Source organism: Patagioenas fasciata, chromosome 13, assembly GCF_037038585.1.
Source record: "Patagioenas fasciata isolate bPatFas1 chromosome 13, bPatFas1.hap1, whole genome shotgun sequence".
Lineage (NCBI taxonomy): Eukaryota > Metazoa > Chordata > Aves > Columbiformes > Columbidae > Patagioenas > Patagioenas fasciata.
In genome coordinates this window covers 16188216-16214840 of record NC_092532.1, presented here as the reverse complement: position 1 = coordinate 16214840, position 26625 = coordinate 16188216, and the positions used below count along the sequence as shown (strand labels likewise).

The following is a 26625-nucleotide window of genomic DNA, read 5'->3' as shown; positions in this document are numbered from 1 at the left end:
CTCCCTGGCTGCCCCAGCACCATGTCAGGAGGGTGTGGGATGGCCTCCCTCACATCCCATCCAAGAGCAAGCAATGGGTTTTGTTGTCACGAGGAAGGGGTGGGAGCCATGGCTGAGCGGTGTCTGCTCTAAGACAAATGCCACGGACCTCTGGGCATGTAGTTTGGAAACAGCCCCCAAGAAGCAAAGGGCAGTGTAACATTCCAGATCTTCCATCTTGCTTCCTTTCTGCAGCCAAGAGGAGACCTCACACAACACCTTCAAACCTCAGCTCCTCCTCCAGCTCCATCAGGAGCTGCTGCTGAGGTTTTGGCTGCATTTCATACCTGTGTGTTTAACTTAAGCTTTCCCTTTCCAAGTCAGGGCAGCCTAGGGATCCTCTTCCTCCTTCCTGGTTGCAGGTATCCAGGAGGATGCTGGTAAGGATGTCCTGCAGTTTAGTGGAGCCTGGTTCTGCTTTGCATCCCTGGGCAGCACTTCCCTGGCAACCTTGATGCCTCTATGAACCTCTCCAGTTCAACAGTTTGACCCTCGCATCCCACCCCCTTTTGCACTGGTTGGTCTCCCCACATATTTGGGATTTTTTCCCAAATTTTTCCTTTTCCATAGCCCTTGCCTGTGTCCTCCTGGCCTTGTGTGACCTGAGCTCTGGTCCCAGAGCACTCCACCACCACTGATTTGGGGACATCTCCCATGGGTAGCTGCTCTGACACTGGACTGTGGAGAAACCAGAAAATCTCCATGGGTGGGTGACTATTCCTGCTGGACTTCAGCTGGGTTTCCATCAGCAGCACAGAACTGGAAACACTGAGGGCAAAAGGACAAAAGATCACTTTTCTTTTTTACTTTTTTTTCCTAAATTACAGGAAAGCTCTACATGCACAAGGACACCTGTCCAATCTTGGTACGAAGCAGAACCACATGGATCACTGCAGCAGCAGCCGTGTTGCACCTCTGCGAAGCAAATGACACTTTCCCATCCTTGCTCCTTGTGTTTCAAGCCAGTGAACCAGAGCAAGGTCAACCCACATGACAGCAGGTGCCTGCTCCAGCGAAAACCCAGAAAATTCCTCCAGGACTTTTCCAGTGCCAAGAGGACCTTCTCATGGCCACCCCACCCCGCATGTCCATGCTTTGTGGACCATGGTGGCTGCGCAGTGCACAGACATTGATGAAACACGGTGCAAGTTGCTAGAAGTGCCCATTGATGACCTGAGGCCAGAAAGGAGTTGCTGAGGCTCGGTGCTGCTTGGAGCTGTGGAAAGGCAAAGGGAAAACCATCTGGAAGAGCTCTGTCCTCACCTTGAGAGATGGCATCTTCCAGGGGAATGCAAAGCACAGTGGTGCAGCCGTTTGGGATACATAGGTGGCTTTGGTCACCAAGATTGCAGTTCCGTATGAGCTGATGCCTAGTTTTTTGGGGCTGAAGACCCAGACATACAATAAACTGCTTGTCCCTCCTTTCTCCCTCATTTGCCATCTCCCTCAGGGGAGACAGCCACTCCTGCATCAGCAGCACCAGCATCCCTGCTCTTCTGCTGTTGTTGCAATGGTTTGATTTCAGTGTAAACAATGTCACGAGAGGCGGGTTTAGTCCCCTTCTTTTCGAACTTCAGGTTGGCATAGGTCAGGTCCTCGGTCCCTGTCACCGGGGCTGCCTGCAGGGGAGAGAACAATGAGCAGAGCCCTGACTTTCCCTTCTGCATCTCTCCTGCTAATATTTTTCCACTGGCACAACTATTTGCACTTATCCAGCTTACTCAGAGGTGCAACCTATTCAGGAGCTCATAAGCCCCTACTTAATAGGAATTAGTAAGTGTTTAGGACCACGTTTTCCAAAAGCAAAGCTGGTTTTCTTCTGAAATCCTTTAAATGGGTATTCGACAGCCAGTGGTTTGTTTTTTGTTGTTTGTTTGTTTGTTTTTTGTACAGGGAGAAGGAAACTATGTGCAAAGCCCTCCCTGGCTTACCGTGCTGAGCTGATTTTCCTCTGCCACTTGTCTGCTTGTGAGCTTTCCTGAGAAAAGAAACGCACTTTAAATGGTAGTTAAAATAATTATAATTATTCTAAATGAAGAAAACATCTGCTTTGGTCCTGCTTTTGTTGGAGGAAAAGATGGAGCTCAGCAACTGGCTGGCTCTGAAGATGGCCAAGAGGCAGGAGGGGTTGGCAAGGATTTAAAAGCCTTTGGAGGGGCTGGAGAAGATCTCTGAGCTGGACACTTCTGGAAATGTGGTGATGTGCAAGACCTGTTTGACTTTCACCATGGCTTGTGCCATAACTGGACCCTGACCAGCAGCTGGCCAGAGGGAAGGGAGCGGGTGAACCTTCTCCCCACCCCGGGACAGCTTGTCCAGGAGGACAGACTCGTGCAGGGAACGCCGAGTGAGCAGGAGCAGTAGGATATCAAAGATGGACATCCCCCAAGCCCTGGCATGTCCAGACAAGGTGAGGAGGAGATGCTGACTGGCTCCCACAGGAGATAAGGGCTCGGCACAGGCTCAGCCTTACCTTTTTTGTTCCTTCTGCGCTGCCACAGCAGAAAGCAAATTATCGGCATGTAAAGAAGCGTCCCGACCACTAAGCCGAAGATGATACACAAGGGGTAGTAGAGTCCTGCACACAAAGCTATAAGAGGCACTTGTGAGCCGCCATCCGCCCGTGCAGGGACACATGCTGCCATTGCCTCTTTCAGGGGCAATAGTTCTTTTCCAAAATTAGGCTTCCAGACCCCAAATCACCCGCACAGCCCCAGGGTGCTGACAAAATCCAGTGGGGAACAGTCTCCCAAAAACTCTTCTAAACTCAACCAGAGGGTTGGTCAGAGAATCAGATTCCCCATCCCTGGAGGCACACAAGACCAGGCTGGACAAGGTTCTGAACAACCTGATCTGGTGAAGATGTCCCTGCTCATGGCAGGGGTTGGACTGGATGAGCTTTGACGGTCCTTTCTAACCCAAACTATTCTATGATTCTATGATCAGAACCCTTCCCAGTATCACAGCCTCTGATCCGCTGGTGCCCACTCCAGTTTGCCACTGGCTCCCACCCACTCACAGCAAAACATTTGGATGTGTTTCCCCCTTTGCTGCTCCTCTTTCTCCCTGAGGACACTTCCTGCCCCCCATCCTTGCAGCCATGGCACTGTGGAGACTCACCTGTCCAGGTCTCCTTCTCAGTGACATTGGTCTGAAATGCCCCAGGGCCACAGGCTGGAAGACAGAAACACAAGTGAGAAATAGCAGAGGACACCATGCTCCCTGCTCTGCTTTGGGGCAGAGACCTGGACCCCCCAGCCCTGGTCATCCTGTTCCCACCACCACAGCTCCAGCCATCTCAGCACTCAGCTGATGTGCTGCAGCTGGAGTATGTGGCAGGTCCTGTTTCAAGAACCTGATGGCCAAGCAGCTCCCTGGTGGGATGGATCTGACAAAAACGGCTGTGCTGGGTCAGTCCCTGCAGTGCCTGTGATGCTTTCAGGGGAAATGGTGTGCAGCAGTAACAGGAAACGTTCATTGTAGCATAATTATCTGCTTGTTCATCACCCCCATGAAAACGTAAGCTGTGTCACTTACTGGGAACTGCCTCTTGGGTGCCATCTCCAGTGTCTGTCGAGTTTATTCTTGTGATGAACATCCTGCACCCACAGAGTCCTGCACTGGCTACACTCTTGTAAGAACTGGTGAGTTTGCTGCAGTTTTCTCCCAGAGCCATGGTGTCAGTTTGATTGCCGCTCTCCAGACATGCAGGTTTGTACCACTTCACATGTACTATGAAATTCTCTGACCAAATCTCGAACTTGCAACACATGGGGATGTCTGACTCTACTGGCTGGCTGACTGTCCCTGGAGGAAACAAAAATATAGGTGATAAGTGAAATATAAGTCATATATATGACCTTGCAGGGGTCATATCCTACTGGCATGTGTTGCTCATGTGAAGTACCTGTCCTTTCCTCCAGCAGCTGGTGCTCTTTTCCAAATCTGGCTGCTAAATATTCCTCAACATTGAACATGGAAACATTGCACATTGATTAGTGCCGCCCAACACTGTGCAGTGCACAAGCATTGCTCTGTTTCAGAAAGGACTGAAAATGGGAGAATCGGGGGGAAGACATCTCCTCCTCCTCCTGCAACCTAGGCAGAAGGGTCTTCTGGCACCCAAGCAGGACGTGCCACCGAGGCCACAGGCTCTGGCTCCACCATTTCATGGAACATGAGGTGGGACTGAGAGGTGAGCTATGGGGAAATGGTCAGCCCCAGAGAAGCAAAGAAAACGTAGTAAACCCCATCCCATCCCCATTCTGGGGTACTTCAGAATCACTCCTGAACTTCTGAGCTGCAGTCACTTACCACCATCCCACCCTTTCTGCTTTTCCTTCTTCGGTCCTTCCTCTGTGCTCCTCTGGGCACTGGTGGGCTTGTTTGTCTTACCAGGATTCTGGTCAGAATTACTGTTCACGACCATGGGCTCTGTGCTCTTCATCCTGCATGCGTACGTTCCTGTATGTGCTTTGTTCAAATTGTGGAAGAGGAGCTGGGCAGAACGCTCTTCCATCTCACTTCCATTGTTCTGGGTGATATTGAACCACTTCACCTCCCCAGTGGTGCTGTTCTGGAGCAGGCACTGCAGGATGACATCTAACCCTACCGACACATCGATCGTAGCTGAAGTCTGGTTAGTGAGTCCTGCCGAAAAACAAAACCAAAACAATGACAATGGAGGGCTGGGTTGGTGGTAAGGAATATCCACATCCTCCACATGAAGCTGACCCCCTGTGCAGTCATCAGGCTTGTGAGCATCTATTTACTTCCCCATCCCCTGACTGTTTGCTCTCCTTGCTGCTGAAGGCAATGGTGGTTCAAAACCCCAGCCCCCGAAGCTGAGTCCCCGTGGGCAGAGCCCGCAGCCTGGGCACAGGCACTTGCAGGGGGGGGAAACTCCTCTGCAAGGCACATGGCGAGGGGCTGGTGCAGGAGTGGGGATTAAATGCTGCAAGATGGGAGGAAAATGCAGCAGCAGCCACATCCCAAACCTACTGCAGGTGAATACGAAGACGGGAAAGTTCCGAGCAGAGCTGAGGGCATGGGGGGACTCACCAGCAGGCAGCCAGGCGAGGAGCAGCAAGGGCAGCAAGCCACTGGCCAGCTGGACCTCCATCCCGTCCTCCCGACAATCTTGTGGCGATGATGCTGGGTGCCTGGTGGGATTGGCTGGAGGTTCCCGCCTCTCTCTGCAGGCTGAAGGTCGCTGCTCAGCCAGGGTGAGTCGCAGCCCTGCCTAAAGGTTCTCTCCTCGCCAGGCAGCCAGGCAGTTCCCCCTGCACTCGCACGCTTCCCCTCACTTCCCCTTCTCTTGCTTCAGTCTGATTTTTATCTCCTCTCTTCACTGTTTTGATTCCTCCAGCAGTTTCATCCTGGCCATGTGTCCTCAGTCCTGAGACAGACTCAAATCATGCAGCTGAGCACCACTGATGACCATTTCTCAGAATTTTATGTCGCAGCCCAGTAGCTCCTGTGTCACTGGCATGGGGGGCAAAAGGGAAAGGGGTTTCCCCAGTTTCCTGCAGCTCCACCTCCCTGTGCCACCCAAATCTGTTCTGTTTTACATCAGGGGACCTTGGAGAAAGCAGTGTTGCTGTTGATGGGTTGATGTCCACCAGATTCGGCATGCTGGCTGAGGCTGGGTTGGGATCTACACACTCTGCCATCCCCCAGACACTGAGGACCACTGCGGTTTGATATGGGAAGGGCTTGCTCAGAACTCTCTGGTTGCCCATACGTGGGATGTACAAGCCCCAGCCAGGCAGGGAACCCTGCAGGTCACTGATACCTTCGGCTGCAAGAATGTCCTTTCCTCCCCAGAGCTGCGTTGGCCAGGCCAGCCACAGCTTTTGTCACCCCTGCCACCGAAGGGACGTGGGCAGCACAGGCAATGGGCAGAGGCCCCTCTGTGTCCACAGCCTCCGTGGGTGTAACGTCTGCTGCCCATACCACCCCTCTGGTCTTTCGTGCTTGGAGCAAAACCTGTTCCCATTTGCCATTTCTTCCCCTTTAGTTTCCTGTCAGCATTTCCAGTAAGCGCGTCCCGTCCCCATTTTGAAGCTGGACCTGACATCCTCCCTTCTGCAAAGGCAAACTCCCACGTCTGCATGTTACATGAGTCCCCATCACCACCTGCCTCATCCCATCTTCTCTGCCCCCTTCTTCCCATCCCTATTTTCTCCATATTTCCTGAGATGATGCGGGTTGGGGGTTCATAACCACAGCCCTCCCCAAAACAATGTGGGGAGCTGTATCCTACTGAGACCATCTTCTATGACCATTGAGCATGGTCCAAACACCACCTCCAGTGCAGCATGGGGAGCAGCAGAGCCTGCCCCACAGGGATGCTCACAAGGCGAAGACCAAAGGAAGGTTGCAGAGAGCAAGTGATGGTGGAAATTTGGAAACACTGGTATGCCCCTGGGCTGATCCTATACCTCTCCACATGGCAGATGTGCTCCCAAAGTCCCATGGGCATCTATGGAGGGAGACGGCAGAGTCCTAGACACTTGGCTTTGACTACACCTCTCTGCACCCCGGGTCTCCCTCGGAGCCCCCATGCCAGACACACACAGCCCAGCCGCATGCATCTTCTGGGGGAAGAGGGTCTTTGCTGGAGCTTTTCTCCACTTGCCAGTGGAACCTCCTGGCTGAAGCACAGCTGAGGTCTCCTCTGACAGGAGGTTCATAAAATGAAACACCTGTGGTACAAGATCCACAAGAATGACAGGTGAGAGGCTCTGTGTCTCTCTTGCTCTCCTCTCTGGACTTCTTAATCTATGCTCTTTCTGCTGTTCAGTTCCTCTCTGCTCTCAAGCCTTCCTCTCCTCCTGCCTTAGGACTTCACAACAACACGTACTTGTTGCTTCCTTCCCTTTAATTTCTCTTCTAGTTCTCACGTTCACTGGCACTGAAGAAGTCAATCAGACACAAGGTGAACTCCTTCGCATCCTCCTCCCATCTCAGAGACGTTGGCATCAAGGATCCTGGAGCAGGCAGTACCTGTGGTCATCTTCCAAAGTCTCTGGTGCGGAAGATGGACAGGAACCATCCTGCTCCAGGTGCAGACATAAGGACAAATCTTACCTAGATTGTCCTTAGCGAGTTGGGTTCTCAACTCAATTAGGATAATTTTCTACTTTGCAGTTAGGAGAGGGAAGGAAACAGGAGGACCATTAACAGGGCTCAGTAAAGACATGTCAGCGATAGCAAAAATCATGAGCCCTTCCCTTTCCATGCACAACCTCTTCCTCACTCACAGAACTGCATGCATCCCACCAGGACTGGGGCCCTTCTCCAGCAGGCAGCACCTTCTCAGTCTTCTCAATCGCGATGCTGACAGAACTGGGGTTTATGTCCTGCCCATGGCTGACTCCACAGAGCTCCTCTCCTACCAGAGACCCTTCCAGCTGTGTGGCAACATTTCATGATGCTCCCTGCAAAGGAGAAAGAAAATAACAATACTGTCAACAGCACAGGGTGCCCCGTATTGTCAGGCAGCTACACCACGCACTGCACACTAAGCAATATATAAAGAAAAAGGGAGGCTGCAGAGTTTCTCAGCAGCTCCCTGCTCCCTTGCAGTGACCTGAGGACATACAAAAGGTGCTCAGGAGCACCTGCCTGATGTCCTGATCTCCTCTGAGCATCGTGCTGCTCTCCCCTCCCCAGGGCGTCTGAAAACACACCTTCGCTTGCTGAGCAGAATCCTGCCCTTGAGCAATGGAGGCTTGTGACACGTGAATCCCCCGAGTCGAAGACGACAGCGGGGAAATCTGGCTGCACAAGTTCCCTGGGTGGCTGTGATACCGAAATGTCGGCAAAAAGGCTCCTAACACTATTCGAAAGTGTTATAAAGCAAGCATTCTTTATCGCGGTGCATCAGGGCTCGTACAGAGGTTTCACTAACGAGCCGTAGTTGCTTGTCCATAAGCGACACCTCCCGACCGTTCCGAGAAACTACAAATGAGCCCAGCGCGGTCCGCGGCGGCAGGGACCACAGCATTCCTCTGAGCGGGAGCCCATCCATGTCCGGATGACGCGCCCTGCCGGCCTCCTACTGGCTGCAGGCGCTGTCCGTCGGCAGAAGGCCCGCCTCCTCACGCCTGTCTGGCCGAGTGATAGGTTATTCTCCACGCGGCAGGGGAAGCCGCTCTGGGTGCCGCCATATCCGGCGCCGCTGCCCGGCAAAGAGGCGGGGCTGCTGCGCTTGCGCGCGTCGAGCCGGGCGTAGCCGGGAACGAGCAGCCGCCGCGGGAGCGCGCCCGGCAGGAGGATGCGCGGGGGCCGAGGCGGGGCGGTGCCGGCAGCCCGCACCCTCCACCGCCGGCAGGTAACGGCAGCTCGGGACGCTGCCCGGGGCCCCCGGCGCGCCTGGCGGCGAGCGGAGCGCGGCTCTGCCTGAGGGCGCTGGGCCGGGCGCGGGAGGGGCTTGGGGGTTCTCGGCGGGACTCCCTCCGTGTGGGCCGGCGTGGGGAGTTGAGGTGATGGGGGGCCGGCCCTCTGGGGTGGGGCGGAGGCCTTCCCGCTACGGTGGGGTGAGGTGGGAGCCTGCCAGGTCCAGCCCTCTCAGGTGAGGTGGGAGAGGAGGCCCTGCCCGCTGAGGTGAGGTGCGGGCCGGCCCGTCCGGCGCTGAGGGACCCGCACACAGAGCGGCAGCCCCGGTCCCCCCCACCCCGGGCTGTGCCCGAGCCCCCTCCGGGCTGCCATGGCCCTGCCCGAGCTTTGCAGCACAGGGAGAACGTGAGGGCCCTTTGCTTTCCACGGTTTTCCCGCTCCTGCTGTCTAGGCACAGTCCTCCCCGCTGCCTCTGCACCGGGCGGTACCTGCGGGCAGCAGTGACAGAAACGGGCCCTTGCTGCTGCACGGGGAGCAGGAAGGACAGTGCTGTGCCGGCCTCTCTTGAGCTGTGGTGGGAGCTGCTTGAGGCTTTGGACTCGTGGGTTATCACACAACCTGCTTGCACTGAGCTAAAAGCATATTCAGTAAAGAAAGCACGCTGATCTCTTTGAGATTGACACATGAACGGTGTGCACCTGGACCGTTACATGCAGAGGTTCAGGTGTGTGTGTGCCAGAAGGCTGGATGAACAGTTTAACAGGAAGAAATTACTTCACGTATGAGAAGAGCTCCAGCTTCTATGGGTGAACCAGTGAGGTTCCATCCACTCTGTTCCTGCAGAGGCTTTGGTGTGTCCCAGAGCCAAGCCCGCAGTCCCCACCAGCATTTCAGTCACCTCTGCTGGGTCCTTGCAGAGCTGACAGCTCTGGGACAGCATGTGTTCTCACAGGAGGTCTCTGCAGGGCATTAATGTCACTGGTGCAAGACCCCAGTGCAAAGTGAGAATCTGAGTAGTTCCTGTGTAGATTTTGTCAAAGATTCTCATGCAACCTTAAGATCCATGGGTATGTGACAACCAGTAACAACTTTATTACTTGTCTTTTCTTTCTTGGTAAACTCAACAGCAATGACCAGCTGAATGAAAATAATGCCCCTGCTGCTGGTGTGCTCCTTCACCACATGCCTCACCTTCCTTGGAACTGAAATCAAACCTTTTAGGATTAATTGTAGAAGCATGAATTGCTTTCTCCTTCTGCAGAACCAGTGTTAACCTGACCAGCATCATTTTGGATACCAGCTGTATGGCCACCTGTAATGGTCCACAATGGCTTCTGCTCTTTTCACTGTGAGCAGTTTTTCTTCTTCCAGCCTGTAAATTGCCAAATATAGATGTGTGGGGCCTTCAACAATTATATTTACTGTCCATCCAGTTGCAAGATTTTATTTTTGCTTGTGACATTTATAGAAAACAAGCCTGAATACAAACCATCCTTCTTGCCAGGAAATGACCCTTTTATGTAGAATAGTAAATATTTTCAAGATCCTTTTGATACTGTCCTTATTTGAGTGTTCTGCTAAATGCTGGATAAAAAGAACTTAATTCAAATGTACTTTGTTTATCTTTATAAAGAATGACAATGACTGTATTACTACAAATCTAACATCACACAGAACAAACAAAAGGCATACTGAATTAGCTCAGTAAATATTTCATTAGGTGTTTTATCGTATCTGTAAATATTTGTGAATATTTATTTTGTAAAGCACACACAAGTGCTGCCATTTCTGCTTCCTAGTTTAGTGTATATACCATACAACTACCTAGAAATCCAGTTGGGGTGGCAGTTTTGTTATGCTGATCAGTGTAGGTGCCCCAAAACTAACAAAACGCTCATTGCATACAAAGCATTTGTACTGTGGGTACTTTGACTTGCATCCTTGGGCTTCCTGGTGCTGTGCTGGGATTTGCTTTCACACCTTTTAACTTAACATGAGTATTTTAGGATGGGGAGATGAGTAACCGTCTCTTCCCAAAACAGACTGCGATTCTTGTTGCTTGTGGGGATTTTTTTCCAAAGGTGTTGATCTGGTGTTCATACTGGTTCTCTTTGCAACATGGCATTTACTTCTTTATAAGCTTCTGAAAAAAACTGAATTTGTCATGTTAATAACAGTAAGAAAACTTTTTCCTTACTAAAAAAATCAGAAAAGGTCAACGGTGGGTGTAGTAGATAAGAATTCAAAAAGGCACAGAATAAAAGCCAGACCATAGGTTACTGCAGTGTCACAGATTGAGGAGACTGTTGACATCTCTCCTCGGTGTTAGTGCTCACGTGAATGCCAAAGGCAGTTCAGCCAGTTGTGGCCAGAAACAGTTCTGAGATGAACTGGCAAGTATGGATCTGAAGGGATTAATTTACCTGGGAATACTTAAAAGAAAAAAAAAAGAAGTCTGACTTAGCTAAGTGTTTGTGTGTAGGGAATATAATAATTGTGTGCAAACCCCAGCATTCCTGGAGATTAGATGGTGTGGGCAGAAGGAGATATTTTTAACTGTCCCAAGTTAAGTAGAACTTGTAACTACCCAGAGTGGACATAGAAGAGTGACCTTTTCCTTTCTGAAAACAGTTTTCGATGCATTAACATTTAACTCTTCTCATTGCCTTCTCCTCCCCAGGCTGAACAAGCTTAGTGAATCCAGGCTTTCCCTACAGGGCATATTTTCTAAACGTTCTCTGGAGTGACTTAACTATTTGCCATAAAATTCTTAAGCTCGAAGTAGTTGTTTTCAGTTTGTGTATTTAATTTGGAAGAAAGATTTATGTGCCCAGAAGCTGGCCTATTATTTCCAGCCATCTCAGTCAGTCTAATAAAAGATATTACCTCATTTTTCAAACTTTTATCTCGTTTAGAGACATCATCACAATTACAGCAGCAGTGCTTTTACTGCTGCTGTGACAGAGTCTGTGTCCTGTCCCCTTGACACTTCCTGCCGCTCCCAGTTTGGGCCATACTGTCCTGGTTTGTCCTGGTGTGCTCATGTGTGTTTCTGTGCATGTGTCCTGAGTTTTGAAGCTCAGGTGGTGCTCGTGATTTGTCAAGCTGCTCTCTTACCATTCTTCTCCAACAGGACTGTTTGACTCGTCCCTTAATGCTATTTCTTTAAGGACTGCAAGGTTTTGGAGTTATTTTTTTTTTCATGAGGCTCTTTGAAAATTTTGAATGCCGTATGAGGGCCAGAAGCTGGCATTCAGGCTAGATGAGTTTGATGTCGAAATATGCCTTTTGTTCATACTGACTTGTAACTTTTAACATTTTAGGAACTGCAGATGGAATGGAAAGCTGAGGAGCTGAACATTTTATCGAAGACCTGTGTGTAGACCCTGATGCTTGAATGAACGCAGAATGAAAATGCTTCCTGGAGTGGGTGTGTTTGGAACTGGCAGCACTGCCCGGGTACTGGTACCCTTGCTGAGAGCAGAAGGCTTCTCCGTCGAAGCACTTTGGGGGAAAACTGAAGAGGAAGCCAAACAGCTGGCAGAGGAAATGAACATCTCCTTCTACACAAGTCGGACTGACGATGTCTTGCTGCACCAAGAAGTAGATTTGGTTTGCATCCATATCCCTCCACCACTAACTCGGCAAATTGCTGTGAAGGCTCTAGGTACCTTTTTATCTTTAAGGTTGGACCAAAAATCCATAACCCATTGGCAGGTTGAAATTTGAAACCGTTATCCCGGCACGATTCTAGTTGCACCAATGTGCACATGCAATGCTAAAAATTTTGCGTGGAATTGGTAGTGCCATCTGCAAGAAAGGTTACCTAGAATTTTTTGTAAAAATACTATTTGTAATTGCTTATAACTTTGCAAATCTTAAACCAATTGGGCTAAAATATCCCATGTCTTCTTCAAACTGAACTTATGGTGGGCAAGTTTTAGTAAAAATGAGCTGTTGTCAGAGATGATGATGATGAGGGGGTAGAATGTTTTTATGCCTCTTAAAAAAAAAACCAACCAACCAAAAAAACCCAAACAACTTCAGTTGCTTAATTAATTTCATATCTTCCCACGTTTTGCGATAGGAAAGCCAGATTCGCCTGGGGTGGGGAGGTTGTTAAGCTCTGCTTTCTGTTTTCTCCACAAATAAAACCAACCTTGAAAGTTAAAATCCTTTGGAAAAAAATGTTTGCATGCACTCAGTAGGTTCTTGTGAGATAGGACCTAAATTCTCTGCAGATGCTGCTTTTGGCCAGCGTGTGGTGTCCCTGGCCACCACCTGGAGCTCTCCCTGGACACTCATGTCTGGAGGAAGTCCTTCTACCTGAGGCAGGAGGGCAGATGCTGTGGGAAGAGGAAATGTTGGGGACTGCAGGAGGAATCCAGCAAAATGGGCTGGGAGAGAAGGGACGACAGCCCAGACTGGTTGGGCAGGGAGGTGGGAGCCAACTGCCCAGGCATCCCGACACTTCTCAATTCTACAGTGTGTGGCTTTGTAGTGTTAATGTCCTCTCACACCCATGCTGTACCATGTGAGTTTGCATCTAATTCTGTAAACAATAAGTGTGATATTTTTACTGTCCTTACAGGAGTTTCACATGAGTTAATTTTAGGATGGGTAATATCGCAAACCATGTGAGCTGGGGTGGTTTGTTGTTCTTGGCCTGCTTGCTCTGCAGTAATTTGTTTTGGAAGTAAACAACTCCCGGCACAAACATTTGCAATGCCACTTAGATATGCAGAGTGAGATTTTAAGCTTGTTTTGGTTTATATTGTTAGATTTGTTATACCTTGTTAGACTACTGTCCTTTGAATCTAAGGTATTCTGATTTTTTAATATTGGTAAGTTAGAATTTCGCTCTTTAATATGCTAAAAGTTCTTTTAAACACTTGTTAGGTAATAAGTGTTTCACTAGTTCTAATGGCTCTTGATGGTCAAGTGGGCTAAAAGAAGAGGATTGAGCATTTTCTGGTGAATTATTAACTAAAAAGCTTTCTTTGAAGGCTGGAAAGCCATAAGATGGCATTACCCAGAGGAGGAAAGGGAGATAAAGCTGGTGCAGAAGTACAGAGGTGATATGGGTGCTTAACTGCAGGCATAGATATGTTGAAAAAGTTGGGGAAATCAATGGATGGAGTAGTAAAGTGCAGTTTATTCTGCACTTCTGTCTGTCCTGAAATGTTCTGATCTGCAAACCAGTGCAGGCAGCTCAGACCCAATGTGATGCTGACCTTGTCTTTCAGCTTTCTAGGTTCGTTGCAATGGTATTTATAGATCTACTACCAAGTATGTTGTAACGTATTTTAAGCCAGCGTTGGATGGCTTGTCATGACTGAGCACTCAGAAGGAACACAAAAGCAGGGTAGGGCCAAAGATGGCAAGGATGTTTTCTCTGAAAGTTCCAATTGTTACAGTGATGTTTGTAATTGGAGAATTCTTGTCCGTGAAGTGTATCTGATAGACTGGTGTTTACTAGAGAGACTGGGTGTTGGAAAAGATCAGATTGGAGCAGTGATAACGGTCTTGTGTGTTTCGTTTTGTTGAGGTGTTTTTCTTTGTTTTTAAAGTGCTTACACTTTTATTAATTAATTGTATACTTTTTAATACTTTCATTTGTATTTATTTATTTTTAATCTGCTCATATTTTTATTTCTGGCAAAGAGGAGAGCCTCAGTTTTTCCACGTGGTGCATTTTGCTTGCATAATCTTCTTGCTGACAGGCATCCATAAACAACCCTGGGTACAACTTTGGCATGATGGGGAAAAAGTAGTAACTCTGGGTTGAGTTCATGAACTAGAGAGAACAGATCAAAGCCCAGAGGATAATTTAAATTAAGATCAGGGTAATCTTATGGTTTATCTCCGCAACAGGCAAAGCAAGAAGCTATCTTAAAATTTGTGCTTCTTTTGATCTCAGAGGAACTAAATTAATTTCACAAAATGCCTGTGGTGTGGTTCCTGTCCCACAGTTAAAATGCCTCCACCTTTGCATGAGGTGAGCCCAGAGCTGAGTTACCTGCTGGGGTGGAATGTAAAACATGGGATGCTTGTGCGTGAGGTGATGTTCAGGGAGGCAGAACATGAGAAGTCCCCAGAGTAAAATTTATTTGGGATGCTAAAGGTAATGCTGCTGCTGCACGTACTGAGCCCAGCTGTCAAATGGATGGTTTGTGGAGTGGCTACAGGGAAACCTTTTACTTGCCTCTCGTGGTTTATACTGGTTGATTACATCATTTAAGACATCTTTACAACGTAGATTGACCGTCTGATTTTTTGAAGTCCCTACAAATTATAGTAGATATATGTTAATTATGAAGGAAAGAGTCAGAAAGGGCTTGATTAGTGCTTTGTGTTGAGACAAGCCCAGATTTCCTGTTCTTGAAACAGGATGAACAAGCGTGCTGCGAGTGCTCTTTGCATATTGTGCTTCCCATCTCTAACAAGTAGCATGGAAGTCTTTTCAAACCACAGGCAAACAAGAAATGAAATGCAGGAGTGTGTTTTGGAATGAGTGTTCATTCATTGGGAAACTTCCAAAGCAAGTACATTTGAAACAGCCGGTTATTTGGGAAGGCTTCTCAGATGCTCCCAGCTTCTTACGGTAGACAAAGCACTGATCTGGTGCGCTTCAACAGCACTCGTGATGGCTCTGGGCAGTGTCCACCAAGTAGGATGAGAAAGCAGCGAGTTTTCTGTGCTTGCATTTTTATTAACTAGGGCTGTAAAATACTTGTGGCATGTGGCAGGTTTTGGATGTGGTGTGGCTAACCAGCTGCAGGAGAAGCTGGTGCCTCAGTGCTGATAGGCAGTATGGATCTGACTGGAGACATAAGATGCCTTTAGGAGAAAGTTGTCTAGTTTATTTTTTGCTGTGCTGTTCAAAAAGTCTTGGCTCGCCTGTTGTTTTTTGATTGCTTCCATGGGATGTGAACATACTTTGAATCCTCTACTTCATTGAGTGATTTGGCTACATTATACTAATCAGAGTCAAAAGGCTTCTGTTTAAATGTTTAGCTTATTTACTAAGTCAGGATTTGGTTTGAAAATTCTTGGAATCGAGCAGGTTCTTATGCCCCTGAACATGGGAGCAGGTGGATGGTTTGTTTAAGGACTCCTGGCAATGGTGACCTTTTATTGTCTTTTCCCTCCCTCTTACTACAACAACCAATTGAACAGCCATAAACAGGAGGATTTCAGTGGAGTGCTGGTCTGCAGGAGCTGATGTGCTCCCCACAGACAGGGTTCACTCTAAGGTGTGCACAGAGAAGACCCTGAGGCACATTGTTGGGACAGCCTGGGATGAGCTTCACTGCAGGCAGCAGAGCTGCTGCTGTCCTCGCTCACTGCCGCCGAGGTGGGGAGATTCAAGTGCACAGCCCCATTTCCTTCCTCTCCGGTGTGCAGCCTTCTGTGGGCTTAGACCCACCTGTGAGCTGGTTTAGCCCACCCACTTGGAAAGAGGAAGCTTCCTTTTCTAAATTGGGCTCAGTTGGTGAGCTGAACTGTCTCACAGAGGGCTCTGAGGAGCACCAGAACCCCATGGTGGCTCTTATGTCTCCTAGCTGTTGGAAACTTCAACAGATTATTTTGCAGCAGTTCAGGTTATTCATTACCCAAATAATAGTGACAAGACAAGGGTTGTAAGTTGCTCTGTCTCAGAAAGCAGAAGTCATGCCCATTACGTTGATAAGGGACCTCGTAGCCATCTCTGACTTGGCCCTTGTCCTTGCTGCATGGCCACCTCTGTGAGCCTGGGGACAGCTGAGCGGCTGTCCCACTGAGGGTGACTGCAGGATTACCCCAGAGATGTTCCAGTGTACCCCATCCTGACACTCCAGCAGCGCTCAGTGTGATGTGCCGAGCTGCCCATGCACTGCTCTGCCATCCCAAAAAAAGGCATCAGCCAGTTTTAGCTCCTCAAGTGGCTCAGCATATGCTGGCCAAAAGAAAACAGCGCTGACGGGAGGATGGGTAGCAGGACAAGGACAGCCCATTGTCACTGACCGCCCAGTGTGGAACAGCTGTCCCCCATATGGCTGGCGTGGCTCAGCCCTCTCTGCTCTTGGTCCCCCACTGCAGGGACCCAGCTCGTTTTGTGCGAAGACTGTCAGGCTCCTTGAAGAAGCAGCTTGGGGCAATAACTTGCCAGAAGAAGTGCCAAGATGAGTGAATATTTCCATGCTGGGTTTGTACCCTGAGCTGGCTCCTGTGCTGCTGAATATGTGGTGAAGGTGTTGGGGTTGTGCAATGGGGAGACCCTTGCCAGCAGAGCACTGGCTGCAGCGCTGTGCCCAGTCTGTATGCAGATCCAGAGTCACTTCTATTTTCTGCAAACTCCAAGAACTGCAGTCTGCTTAAGATGCTGTGAAGATCCTTTCGCTTTTTCTTTTTGCTTGTATTTTTCTGTAACCTGGCTTAAGATAAGTGCCATTTACACAAGAAAGCAGGTAAACCAGGTGCTGAAGCATCTCAAGGTGCTTCAGCTGGCCTTGCAGAATATTGAACAGAGCATTGTGCCTCATCTCAGCTGCAGGGTTGGGGACGGGGAAGTCAGAAATGATCCCTGACTTAAGGGGTTACCAGTGGGCAGCCAGGGTGTCCCTGTGGAGTTTGACCTTACCCTTTGTTCAGCTTCTGTTGATTCATATCTCTTTAGGGGATTTCTTTGGAAGAGACTACTGAAAATTGTAGTCTTGTCATTTTCTGGCTGGATTTTGCTTGCGTATAGAAATGTAGGTTCAGAGTTTTCTTTAGCTGTAGTAGTCCCCTGGCTGAGCTGGGCACAGCGATGTGTCAAAGGGCCCTCGCACTGCTCAGGTTTCTGAAAGGCTTGTGCAGCACAGCCAGGAGGTGGGGTGCTGAGAGCAGGAGCTGCAGCAAGGGATCTGCCTTCTCCTCTTGTGCGAGAGACCAACTGAAGAGCTTGTGCTGGGATCTTCTCATTGGGGAGTGAACGAAAAGCTGCTCTGAGCAGGGAGCACAGTCAGAAGTTTTCAGAGAGGTGCTCGCCGCGATGTGCAGCGATTCCTGCAATTCTTAGGCAGAAACTGCGGTATGATGTGAGTGACCTCCAGGTCTGACATGATCAGCTAATGTCTGGAGACTTCTAGGTGTACATCGGGGTTGTTACACTGAAAAATGTTTGGATAAGTATTTTGTCATAGCAGATGTATGTGGAAAAATTAAGCCATGCCATGAGCAAAAGGTGAGGATGGGGGGGAAAGATGGAATACCAGCAGAGCACCAGATGTAGGAATTTCATTGAAGCTTGCACTGGGATGCTCTTTTGTATTACTTTATTTCTACTTTATGAATTATTGACTGCTCACGTTGATTCAGGCTGGGCACAAGTTGAAATGCATCAGTAGGAATAAAAATGCAGTGGGTCAGCTCACAAGTGCAGCTCTCATCTGTGTAACTCACAGTCACCTTTGCGGTCTAATTGTATGAGTAGGCTGGATATGCAGACCAAAATGTTTTGCTTTCCAGTTAGCGATGCTTTGGAAACAATCCACTTACCAAAACATTATTTCTAATTTGTGTATTCTATACACAGGCCTTGTATGTCCCATTTCTACTAATGTATTTAAAATAATAGTGATAGTAAATAAAATAGTGATGGTGAAATAAAAAGTGAAAATCAAATCTCCCTTTTACTCACCTCTTCCCTGCAGGGTATATGACTGGTTTTTCTTCCCCTCTGGCTGTACAGGCATTCAAATAATGTTATAGCTACAATGCACAAATAGTGTCTTGTTTGTTGCTACGTGGTGACATTTGGCTGTTTACCTTTCATGATGTAAAAATCCTCTCTTTATTTGGAGCCTCTCTCTGTGGGAGTTTATCAGCTCTGCAACCTGAGCGTCTTGGAACCAGCTTTGAGTCTTGCTGCACTTGGCATTCCTATTTTAGTTCCCAGACCATTGCCTTTGAAATTGCAGCAGGAAAGCCTGACTCTTAAAACACTATTTCTTGACAACCTTTGGGGCATCTGAGCATGTTTTGCTTGTGTGTGCTATAGTTTGTTGTTTTTTTTTTTTTTCGTTTGTGCTGCAGGAATAGGGAAGAATGTGATCTGTGAGAAAGCTGCTACCTCTGTGGATGCCTTCAGGATGGTCACAGCTGCCAGGTATTACCCCAAGCTGATGAGCATCGTTGGCAATGTTCTCCGTTTCTTGCCTGCCTTTGTGAAGATGAAGCAGTTGATAGAAGAACACTACGTGGGCAACGTGATGATCTGTGACGTACGGGTTTATGGGGGAAGCCTGCTCAGCCACAAGTACAACTGGATCTGCGACGAGCTGATGGGAGGAGGAGGTCTGCATACGATGGGAACCTACATCATCGACCTCCTAACTCACCTCATCGGCAGGAGAGCAGAGAAGGTCCACGGTTTGCTCAAGACTTTTGTGAAGCAGAACACAGCTATCAGCGGGATCCGCCACGTCACTAGCGATGACTTCTGCTTTTTCCAGATGCTAATGAGCGAGGGTGTCTGTTGCACTGTGACACTCAACTTCAACATGCCTGGATCGTTCATCCATGAAGTCATGATCGTTGGGTCTACTGGGCGACTCATAGCTCGTGGGACGGACTTGTATGGGCAGAAAAACACCGCGCTCCAAGAAGAACTACTGTTTACAGACTCTCTGACTGTCAACAAGGGCCTTTTGGATAAGGGGTTTAAAGACATCCCGCTGCTGTACCTAAAAGGGATGGTGTACATGGCGCAAGCACTGCGGCAGTCTTTCCAAGACCAGGAAGACCGTCGGACTTGGGATCATAAACCTGTCTCCATGGCAGCCTCTTTTGAAGATGGCCTGTACATGCAGAGTGTAGTAGAGGCCATCAAGAAATCCAGCAGGTCAGGGGAGTGGGAGGCTGTGGAGGTGATGACTGAGGAACCAGATGCTAATCAAAACCTCTGCGAGGCACTTCAGAGAAATAACTTATGAGCAATCCCTGCTTTGGAAGACAGGACAATTACACTTCTGGCTGTAATGTAAAAAAACTCCGTTTTTAAGATATGTAGATTATTATTTAATAACTTGAGTTCCTTGTTTTTTTAAAACACACAAAATATGTCATGTTCTAATAGCAACTGTTCTGATTTCAATTGTTTAAAGAGTTTTAAATGTTTCCATTTTTGCAAATGTTTAAGTTTTGTCTTGGAGACTGATAGGAAAACTTGAATTGCCCTTTGCACTTGCAGTAGCTGAAGTGAAGCATGGGATCTCTGCCGTTGCATGGCTTGAAGTGGGACGCAACCCCTGTGGCACAGGTTGCTTATTTTAAGAATTTTAATATGAGAACGTGTAGACCAACTTCAGGGATTATCTGTTGTGCAGATTCCTCTTCCTTCTCTCTTGGAGACTAAGTTTTATTCCTCAGTTTGTAAAATTTTATAAAAGAGTTTAGTGATGTAACAGGTCTCTAAACTCCTATAGGACAAAAAGTAGAAGGAATTAATTACTATTTGTAACATAAGGATCAGCCTTCTGGCTTCCTGTACGTGGCAAATGTCTTTCAAATTCATTTAAACTGTTTTTTTATTTAAATGATGCTATGAATTCTCTGTTGATGGTGTCTTGGCAGGAAAATCTTCAGCAAGTCTGTGATTTGTGCTATTCTTCCGTATCCATAGACATTATTCCTTCTACTCAATAGGCTGCCTGCAGCCAGCAGCTTTTTCCCATAAGCTCCATGTCCATCGGTTGTGTTTACTGCCTGGCAGCACCGGTGCCGTGACTGCGGGGCCACGTTCTCCTCCCCGTGACTGTTAATAAACACCTTCTGGGGTGATGGGGTTCCCACACTTCCATGGGTGATGAAGTTGTACAGCATTACCCTTCCAGGGACCTGAAGATGGAGGTAAGGAGGAATTTCCTACCTCTTGCAGCTCTCTTAATGTCCTGGCTGAGTAATTATCACATTATACACATCCTGATAGGCAAGAGAATGGGGGCTGAGCTGTCATGGCTAAGTTTGCTCTTCATCTCAAACACTGGATATTAACCCTCTGGCCCTGCCCGTCCTCATGCCCTTCTGCAGCTTGTGTCCAGTGGAGAGATCTGTTGGCAGGTCGTGGGTGGAAGCTCATTCCGTTTGAGATAACGTTTCTCTCTGAGGCAGATATGCGAAAGGGCTAGTCCAATTTTGCTACATTTCTTGTGTGTACTTGAAAGGTTTTTTTAATGTATTTCCCACTAAATTGTAACGTTGTGTATTTATGCATATTAACATGCAAACTGCTGTTTCATAATCTGGTCCTTCCTAAAAAAATACCTTGTTTTCTACAGAAATAAAAAGTTGTGTTTGTTGAGGGCATTCTTCATGCAGCTGTGTGCTTGTGTTTGATTTGGTCAAACTCAAACCATCCTAATAGATGTGAACAGGAGACACAGAGCAGGGGCTCAGTACCTGTTGAGTCCTTCTCTATTTCTGTGCTCTTTTGCTGCCGGCTGGGCAGCTTGGGTGCATTAAAAAAGTAGTGTTACTCATTTATCACCAAGAGAAAGTCCCACCAGAAGACCTATTTCCCACCTCTTTGCTGTTTCTCTCACGCTACAGCCGCTGAGCACCTGGTTTTGGAGATCCTCCTGCCTATCTTGGACTTCACACATCAACTTTTGTGATAACAGGATCTGTATTTTTCTGCTTGACTCACAGAAGTTGCTGGAGGACACCAACCAAGACACAAACTCCCCACAGAATTGCTGAAACTGCTTTCTTCGCTCAGCATGTAAGTCTGATATCTACCTTTGGGTATTTGCTCTCAACACATTGACACTGACAGACACAAGTCTGCCGCCATGCTGTTTTAAAGGTAGGAGTGCAGCTGCCCCTGTGCTATGTGCAATTTCATCTCCCCTGTCAGCTGGATGAAGATGGCAAATGGTTGAAATGTATTCAGTGTCCCAGCTGTGGAGCCCTGAAAGCTGCATCTCTGCAAACTTCCTCTTGCAGGTCGAGGACTGGTGTTCCTGCCATCGCTCTGGAGCATCTAATGATGTCTGTGTGCGATGTAAAGTGGGTGAGATAATGTCTGCTGAGCTCACCTGGATGTCACTGCCTTCATGCATGCAGAACAGCTCTGGCTTACTTCATGCCAGTTTGGGATCTGTTTTGAAACTGTCCTTGAACTGGGAACCTTCCTTTGTGCCTTTGTCAGCACATTTGCACTGGGCAGAACACCCTCAAGTTCAGCTTCTACAGGAGAAGAAGGAACACAAAACACCTCCAGAGAGGCCCAAATGATCCCAGTGGGGGCAGGAGGATGCTCAGACTCCTGGGTGAGCAGGAAACCTGACTGCGGAAGTGTGCAGAGAGGTGAAAGGGGCTTCTCCTGGGCTGGGCACAGCCTCCCACACGGGCCAAGTGGGGTGGTAGCCAAAGGAGCATGTGTCTGGATTTCCCCACGCAGTCCCTGTTTCCCTAATGCAGATGTGGAAGCACCTGCTGCTTAGTGCTGCTGGCAGAGGGGACCAGGCCATGCTCTGCTGTCTGATGGGCAGTGCCACATTGTCCCCTTCCATGGCCCCTGGGGGGGTTAACTCCAGCAGCTGCTCTCAAGGCTGGTCCCCATCCTCCTGCTTTTCACATGAGGAAGAAATGACAGCCCATGCATCCTAAGGACAAGTGATAAGCAGATATATTTTATAATGAAAAATTGGTTCTTTTTTTCGTTTTGTTTGTTTTTTAATTTAAGTAAATCAGGTTCTCTGCACCAAAGAGGGAGGGGAAAAAAAAAAAAAAAGGAGAAAAACAGTAACCCCACCGTTGTTTGTGTGGGCAGGTGCTGACCACTGCCCTGCAGGACGGGCTGGAGTAGCCACACAGGAGGCAGAAAGCTGCCTGGCTATTTGTATTGAGGAAAGAGCGGTGGCACCAGGTGAGCTGCGTATCTGAGCATCCTGTCGATATCAAACTGCATGGATTTGTCACCCGCTCCCAGTGCTAGGATCTCCGAAGCACAGGTATCTGCAGAAGGAGTGAGTGCATCAGCAGCCCAGCCACCTCCTCGGAGCCAGGCTGTTTGCACCAGCAGGATGCCAGGTCCCCACAGCGTGGGTGGGATGGCTGCCCTGGGTCTCCAGCCTGGTCTCCTGCTTGGAGCAGGCCTGTCACCAGCTCCAGCTCAGGCTGCCTGTCGTTTGTCCCACCAAGTCTTGGGAAAAAATTCTGGAACCTGGAGACTGTGTCCTAGGGTGACAGGTCCTGCTCTGTTTGGCTGGGCCACCTAAGAGCTTCAGGAGAAAACCCAAGGGCAGAGCTGCTGCAAACGGTGACCCAGATATATCTAACCCATGTCTCTAACAGCTAGGGGCAAGGGCACAAGAAACAACATAAGGTGAGGCAACCTGCACAGGCAAGGGCAAAGCCTCCATTTCTGGGGGGGATCAGCTACAGGGACCAGCATGTCACTGGCAGGACAGGGCCAGGTCCCTGGGAAGGAATACAGGAGCTAGGCAAACCTTGGAGCTCACCCTCCAGATGTGGATCAATTGTCCTCCTAGGGTCTGCAGGGACCTGGCTTGGCTCTGCCAGCCCTGGAACTTCATCTTCTTCTGCCGATGGGTCCATCAGCTCCGGCATGTCGAAGTTGATGTACTGGTACAAGGGTCGCAGGCGTGGCCGTTGTCCTGGTGAGGTACAGGAAGACCCTGATGCTGAAAACCACTTCCCTGCCAGGGCTTTGCTGTAGCTCACGAGCTGCAGCAGCTCTGGGAAGAGAGGACGAATATTACCCCTGCCAGGAGGGGAACCGTGCCCTTGAGCTGAGGCTGCCTGGTGGGGTAAAAGCCAGGGGTATATGGCCACATCTCAGAGACAAAACAGCAGCTGGAGGAAAAAACCATGGCAAGCCTGCCTGGCAATCAGTGCCCAGCTGAGAACTCACCAGTGGCAGAGCCTTCATCATCACCCAACCCAGGGGGATGCTGCCTGGTCTGGGAGAAGCAGAAGAGCTGGGCACCACCCTGTTGTACTATGGGTCCAGCCTTAGACCAGCATCAAATCAGCCAACGCCCTGGGGGTGCCAGCCCGTCCCAGCTTTGCTCACCGAGCATGCCCTGGGCCGCAGCCCCTCTGCGGGGGTGCAGGCTGCTCACACATCTCTTTTTCTTTGTTTTCTTCTGCTTGGCAGAGAGGTCAGAATCGCCTCCAAGGGCACCTGGCTCCTGGGCGGTGGGATGTGTCCTCTGGAAATCGGGGTGCTGCAACAGGAGCACTTGTGCGTTGAGCCTGAGGGACAGAAAACAGCTGTGGGGTAGGGCCAGTTTGGGGTCCAGCTGCAGCGGGAGATGGAGCTCTGCGGCACTTTGGGGGGCTCTGTGTTCTGGCACAGGAGCCGGGTCCAAGTGCAGCCCTTGGTCTGTGCCCGTGCTATGGTGCAGCGGTGCCTGGGGCTGGCACCGCTCTGTTCCTGCCCTGGCCGTGCTGGTTCACCTCACTGGCTGGACTTGGGCATGGCTGGTGGTCACTGGCTGTGGCTGGTGGATGGCTTGGGGCTACTGAATTGCCATAGGTACCATTTCCCTTTCCACCATAAGACTTATGGCTCTTTGGGCTTCTCCCTTTCCACGCTTCTCTGGTTTATCTGCTCTCTTAAACTCTAAGCAACTCTCAAAATTGCTACAAACTGAGCTCCTTGGTTCTCAGTGAAATAAAAACCAAAGCAGAATGATGTCCAGCCACAAATCTTGGAAGCTAATATCTTCTATCCCACACTCATCCCTTCCTCCCAACCTTATTTCACCCTCATACAATGCAGCCCACGCGGGGCGGACCCAGGCCTTGCTGGCAGCTGCTCCTTGGATGGTGATCCTGGCTGCATTGCAGCACAAAGCTGGCTCAGAAAGGAGACGTGGTGACTTACTTTGCCCCCTTGAGCTTGAAACCGTAGGCTAGCAGCCAGGCCTGCAGCGCCGCGACGCAGCCGAGATCCGCCAGCTCTGGGAACAGCTCTTTGTTCTTCCTCATCTCCTCCTCATACAGTTCGGTGTGGACAAGGACACTTTGCCCGTTCTTGGACCACTGTGGTGGACACAGGGGACAGCGCTGAGGAGTGATGCTCCTGTCAGTCCCTGCACCTGCTTTCCTTGGGCCTGGCATGGATGCCCCTGCCACCTTTGACCCTTTGCTGGCCATTGATAACCACCTGGATTTAGGGCTTTACACCTGACGTGGCCCCAAGTTCTCAGAGGCAAGCCCGGCTGGCTGGTAAGTGGGAGCAACCTATGTTGCTGCAGTGGCTGTCTATGGTGGGGGAACCATGAGGCTGGGTGGCCCCATGAGTCTTGCTGGCCCTCCCAGGGCTCTGGTTGCCACCGTGCCCTCCCATCACCTTTTTGTGGCACTGCCAGGCCCTGAGCAGCAGCTGGAGACACCCCCAAGCATGCCACTGGGGCAGAAAACTGCTCTACAAGGAGCTGGCTGGAAATTATTCAGCTGTCGTTTCATGCAGCTTAACTAGAAGCTCACAGATAATTATTTGGCGTCATTTCCTCTCAGTTTAAGACTTAGGAGTAACATCATGCCTTTTGTTTCTAGGTAGCAGACCCAGCCCCAGGGACATCTGCCCTCTGCAGAAAGGAGCTTTTTCTCATTCCTTCCACCTCCCCAAGTTTTGGCACACATTGGCACCTCCTGTTCATGCACAAGGCTCGCACAGGGCAAGTGCTATGCTCGTGGCACCAGGGATGAAGCCCGTGCTCATCACAACCCCCACGTCCCACGCGGCATCGCCCTTCACCTCCAAAGCTCTGACATTTGGGCTGTCCAGGGCTGCAGACAGCTGGGCGAGGACGTGCCCAGGCTCGTGGCCGCCATGCTGCTGCTCCTCGGGGCTCCTCACCAGGGCAGGAGGCTCTGGCACCAGAGCTGACATGGCAGATGCTCCAGGCCACCGGCGGGGGCTGCATGCAGACCAACATCTCCACGAGTGTTTGGTTTGGTGTGGGGGCTCACCCCAGCGTGCAGTGCTCTGCCAGGCCCCCGCAAGTCCCCTCCGCAGGGATGTGGGCACCGTCTGCCTCTCCCTGCCGAGCTGCAGGGGTGGTGGTTGCCCCTCTCAGCTTTGAGAGGGCTCAGCTCTGCCCAGTACAAGATCCCCATGATCTGCTCCAAAGCAGCATCCCCAGGAGCTCTCCTGGGGACACAGGGAGGTGAAAACTCCCCAACACTGAGCACAGCCATTAGCCCCCACAACCATGTTCAATAAACCTGAAACCAACCCCCTCCCCACTCTGCCCTGAGCTACCAGAAGACCCCAACTGCCCCAGCACACCTTGAACCTCTGCCTTGTACCTCCTGCAGGCCAACTGTCAACACCCAGCCCCCAGCTGAAGCATTGGCATTGCCTCCCCTTCCCCCAGGAACAAGGAGAGGCAGCCCCTACGCAGGTTTAGTATCTAATAAGAAGCATTATATTCTGATATATTAAGGACTAACCCTTTCCGACCTAACCTCCTTCCCGAATCAATTCCCAGTTTGTCTGTTAAACGGACATCCAAACAGGATTTCAGCATTTCCACTGACCGACCACAAGCCTGAGAAACTGCACCACCGATTACCTGCCCAGAGCACCTCACTGCCGATCCCCGCACGCACCTGCTTCCCTTTCCAACCACGAAACCTCCAGCAAAGTGGCCCCGCGCCCAAAGGCCGCACGAGGAGGGCTGGCACAAGCCACTGAAAACTGCAAAAGCCAACCACAAGTGTTAGAAGCCACAGTAATGGGATGAGCTCTGTCACTTTGAGCCTGTCCTTCCCCTGGCTCAGCTCCTGGGATGAGTTGGAAGGTGACAGTTGGGCAGGAGATTCCAAAAGACTGTTAAACCCCCGCAGGGGATGCCCCGGCAACGGGTCCCCCAGATCTGGGTTCCCGTGCAAGGAGGGAGGTGGAGAAACTGGAGAGGGCTCAGGGGATGCTCTCTGACACCTGGGGGACACAGTGGAGCGTGGCCAATGGGGCTGGCTGTGGTGGTGACAGAGGTTCAGGGGTCCTGGGGATGCTGCAGCTCTGGGAGGGGTCACCAGGAGGTGGGGGGTGTCCATCCTCATGGACAACAGGGCTCTGTGGGACATGGCTGTACTGATCTGGCACTGGTGACAGCCCTGCTGTGAAGGGGACAAGGGACCCTGGTGGTGGAATGCTGCTGTGGGGTCTACAAAGACCAGCAGCAAGCCCCATCCCTCAAGCCAGCCGCCTGGGAAATGCCAGGATTTTGTTTGACTTTT

General features: G+C 49.9%; 2 protein-coding genes across 3 annotated transcripts; one reads left to right on the top strand and one right to left on the bottom strand.

Moving 5' to 3' along the window:
• Positions 1-875: 875 nt before the first annotated feature.
• Positions 876-7859, bottom strand: LOC136107419 (uncharacterized). 2 transcript variants are annotated; one of them, XM_065848467.2, is made up of 8 exons: positions 7734-7859; positions 7305-7481; positions 4354-4689; positions 3577-3846; positions 3160-3213; positions 2513-2629; positions 1971-2017; positions 876-1658 (listed from the first exon to the last, which is right to left on the bottom strand). In XM_065848467.2, the coding sequence occupies exons 3-8, from the start codon at positions 4556-4558 to the stop codon at positions 1470-1472; spliced, it is 882 nt and encodes a 293-aa protein (XP_065704539.1). In that variant the 5' UTR covers positions 4559-4689; positions 7305-7481; positions 7734-7859; the 3' UTR covers positions 876-1469. The 2 variants fall into 2 exon arrangements, with proteins under 2 accessions (XP_065704539.1, XP_065704537.1); XM_065848465.2 differs by lacking the exons at positions 7305-7481; positions 7734-7859 and adding an exon at positions 5101-5496.
• A 379-nt stretch (positions 7860-8238) lies between these two features.
• GFOD2 (Gfo/Idh/MocA-like oxidoreductase domain containing 2) lies at positions 8239-20723 on the top strand. Its single transcript, XM_065848576.2, has 3 exons — positions 8239-8377; positions 11706-12049; positions 18442-20723. Exons 2-3 carry the CDS (start codon positions 11791-11793, stop codon positions 19338-19340), a joined length of 1158 nt encoding a protein of 385 aa, XP_065704648.1. The 5' UTR covers positions 8239-8377; positions 11706-11790; the 3' UTR covers positions 19341-20723.
• Positions 20724-26625: the final 5902 nt, after the last annotated feature.

Bases quoted from the DNA above. Each gene is read 5' to 3' on its own strand.
- LOC136107419 (XM_065848465.2), bottom strand. From the start codon at position 5,161: ATGGAGGTCCAGCTGGCCAGTGGCTTGCTGCCCTTGCTGCTCCTCGCC. The intron at 3,847-4,353 runs GTAAGTGACTGC...TGTTTCCTCCAG, and splicing joins GCAGAAAGGGTGGGATGGTG to GGACAGTCAGCCAGCCAGTA. The intron at 2,018-2,512 runs GTAAGGCTGAGC...TTCTTTTCTCAG, and splicing joins GCGCAGAAGGAACAAAAAAG to GAAAGCTCACAAGCAGACAA.
- GFOD2 (XM_065848576.2), top strand. From the start codon at position 11,791: ATGAAAATGCTTCCTGGAGTGGGTGTGTTTGGAACTGGCAGCACTGCC. The intron at 12,050-18,441 runs GTACCTTTTTAT...TTTGTGCTGCAG, and splicing joins AATTGCTGTGAAGGCTCTAG to GAATAGGGAAGAATGTGATC.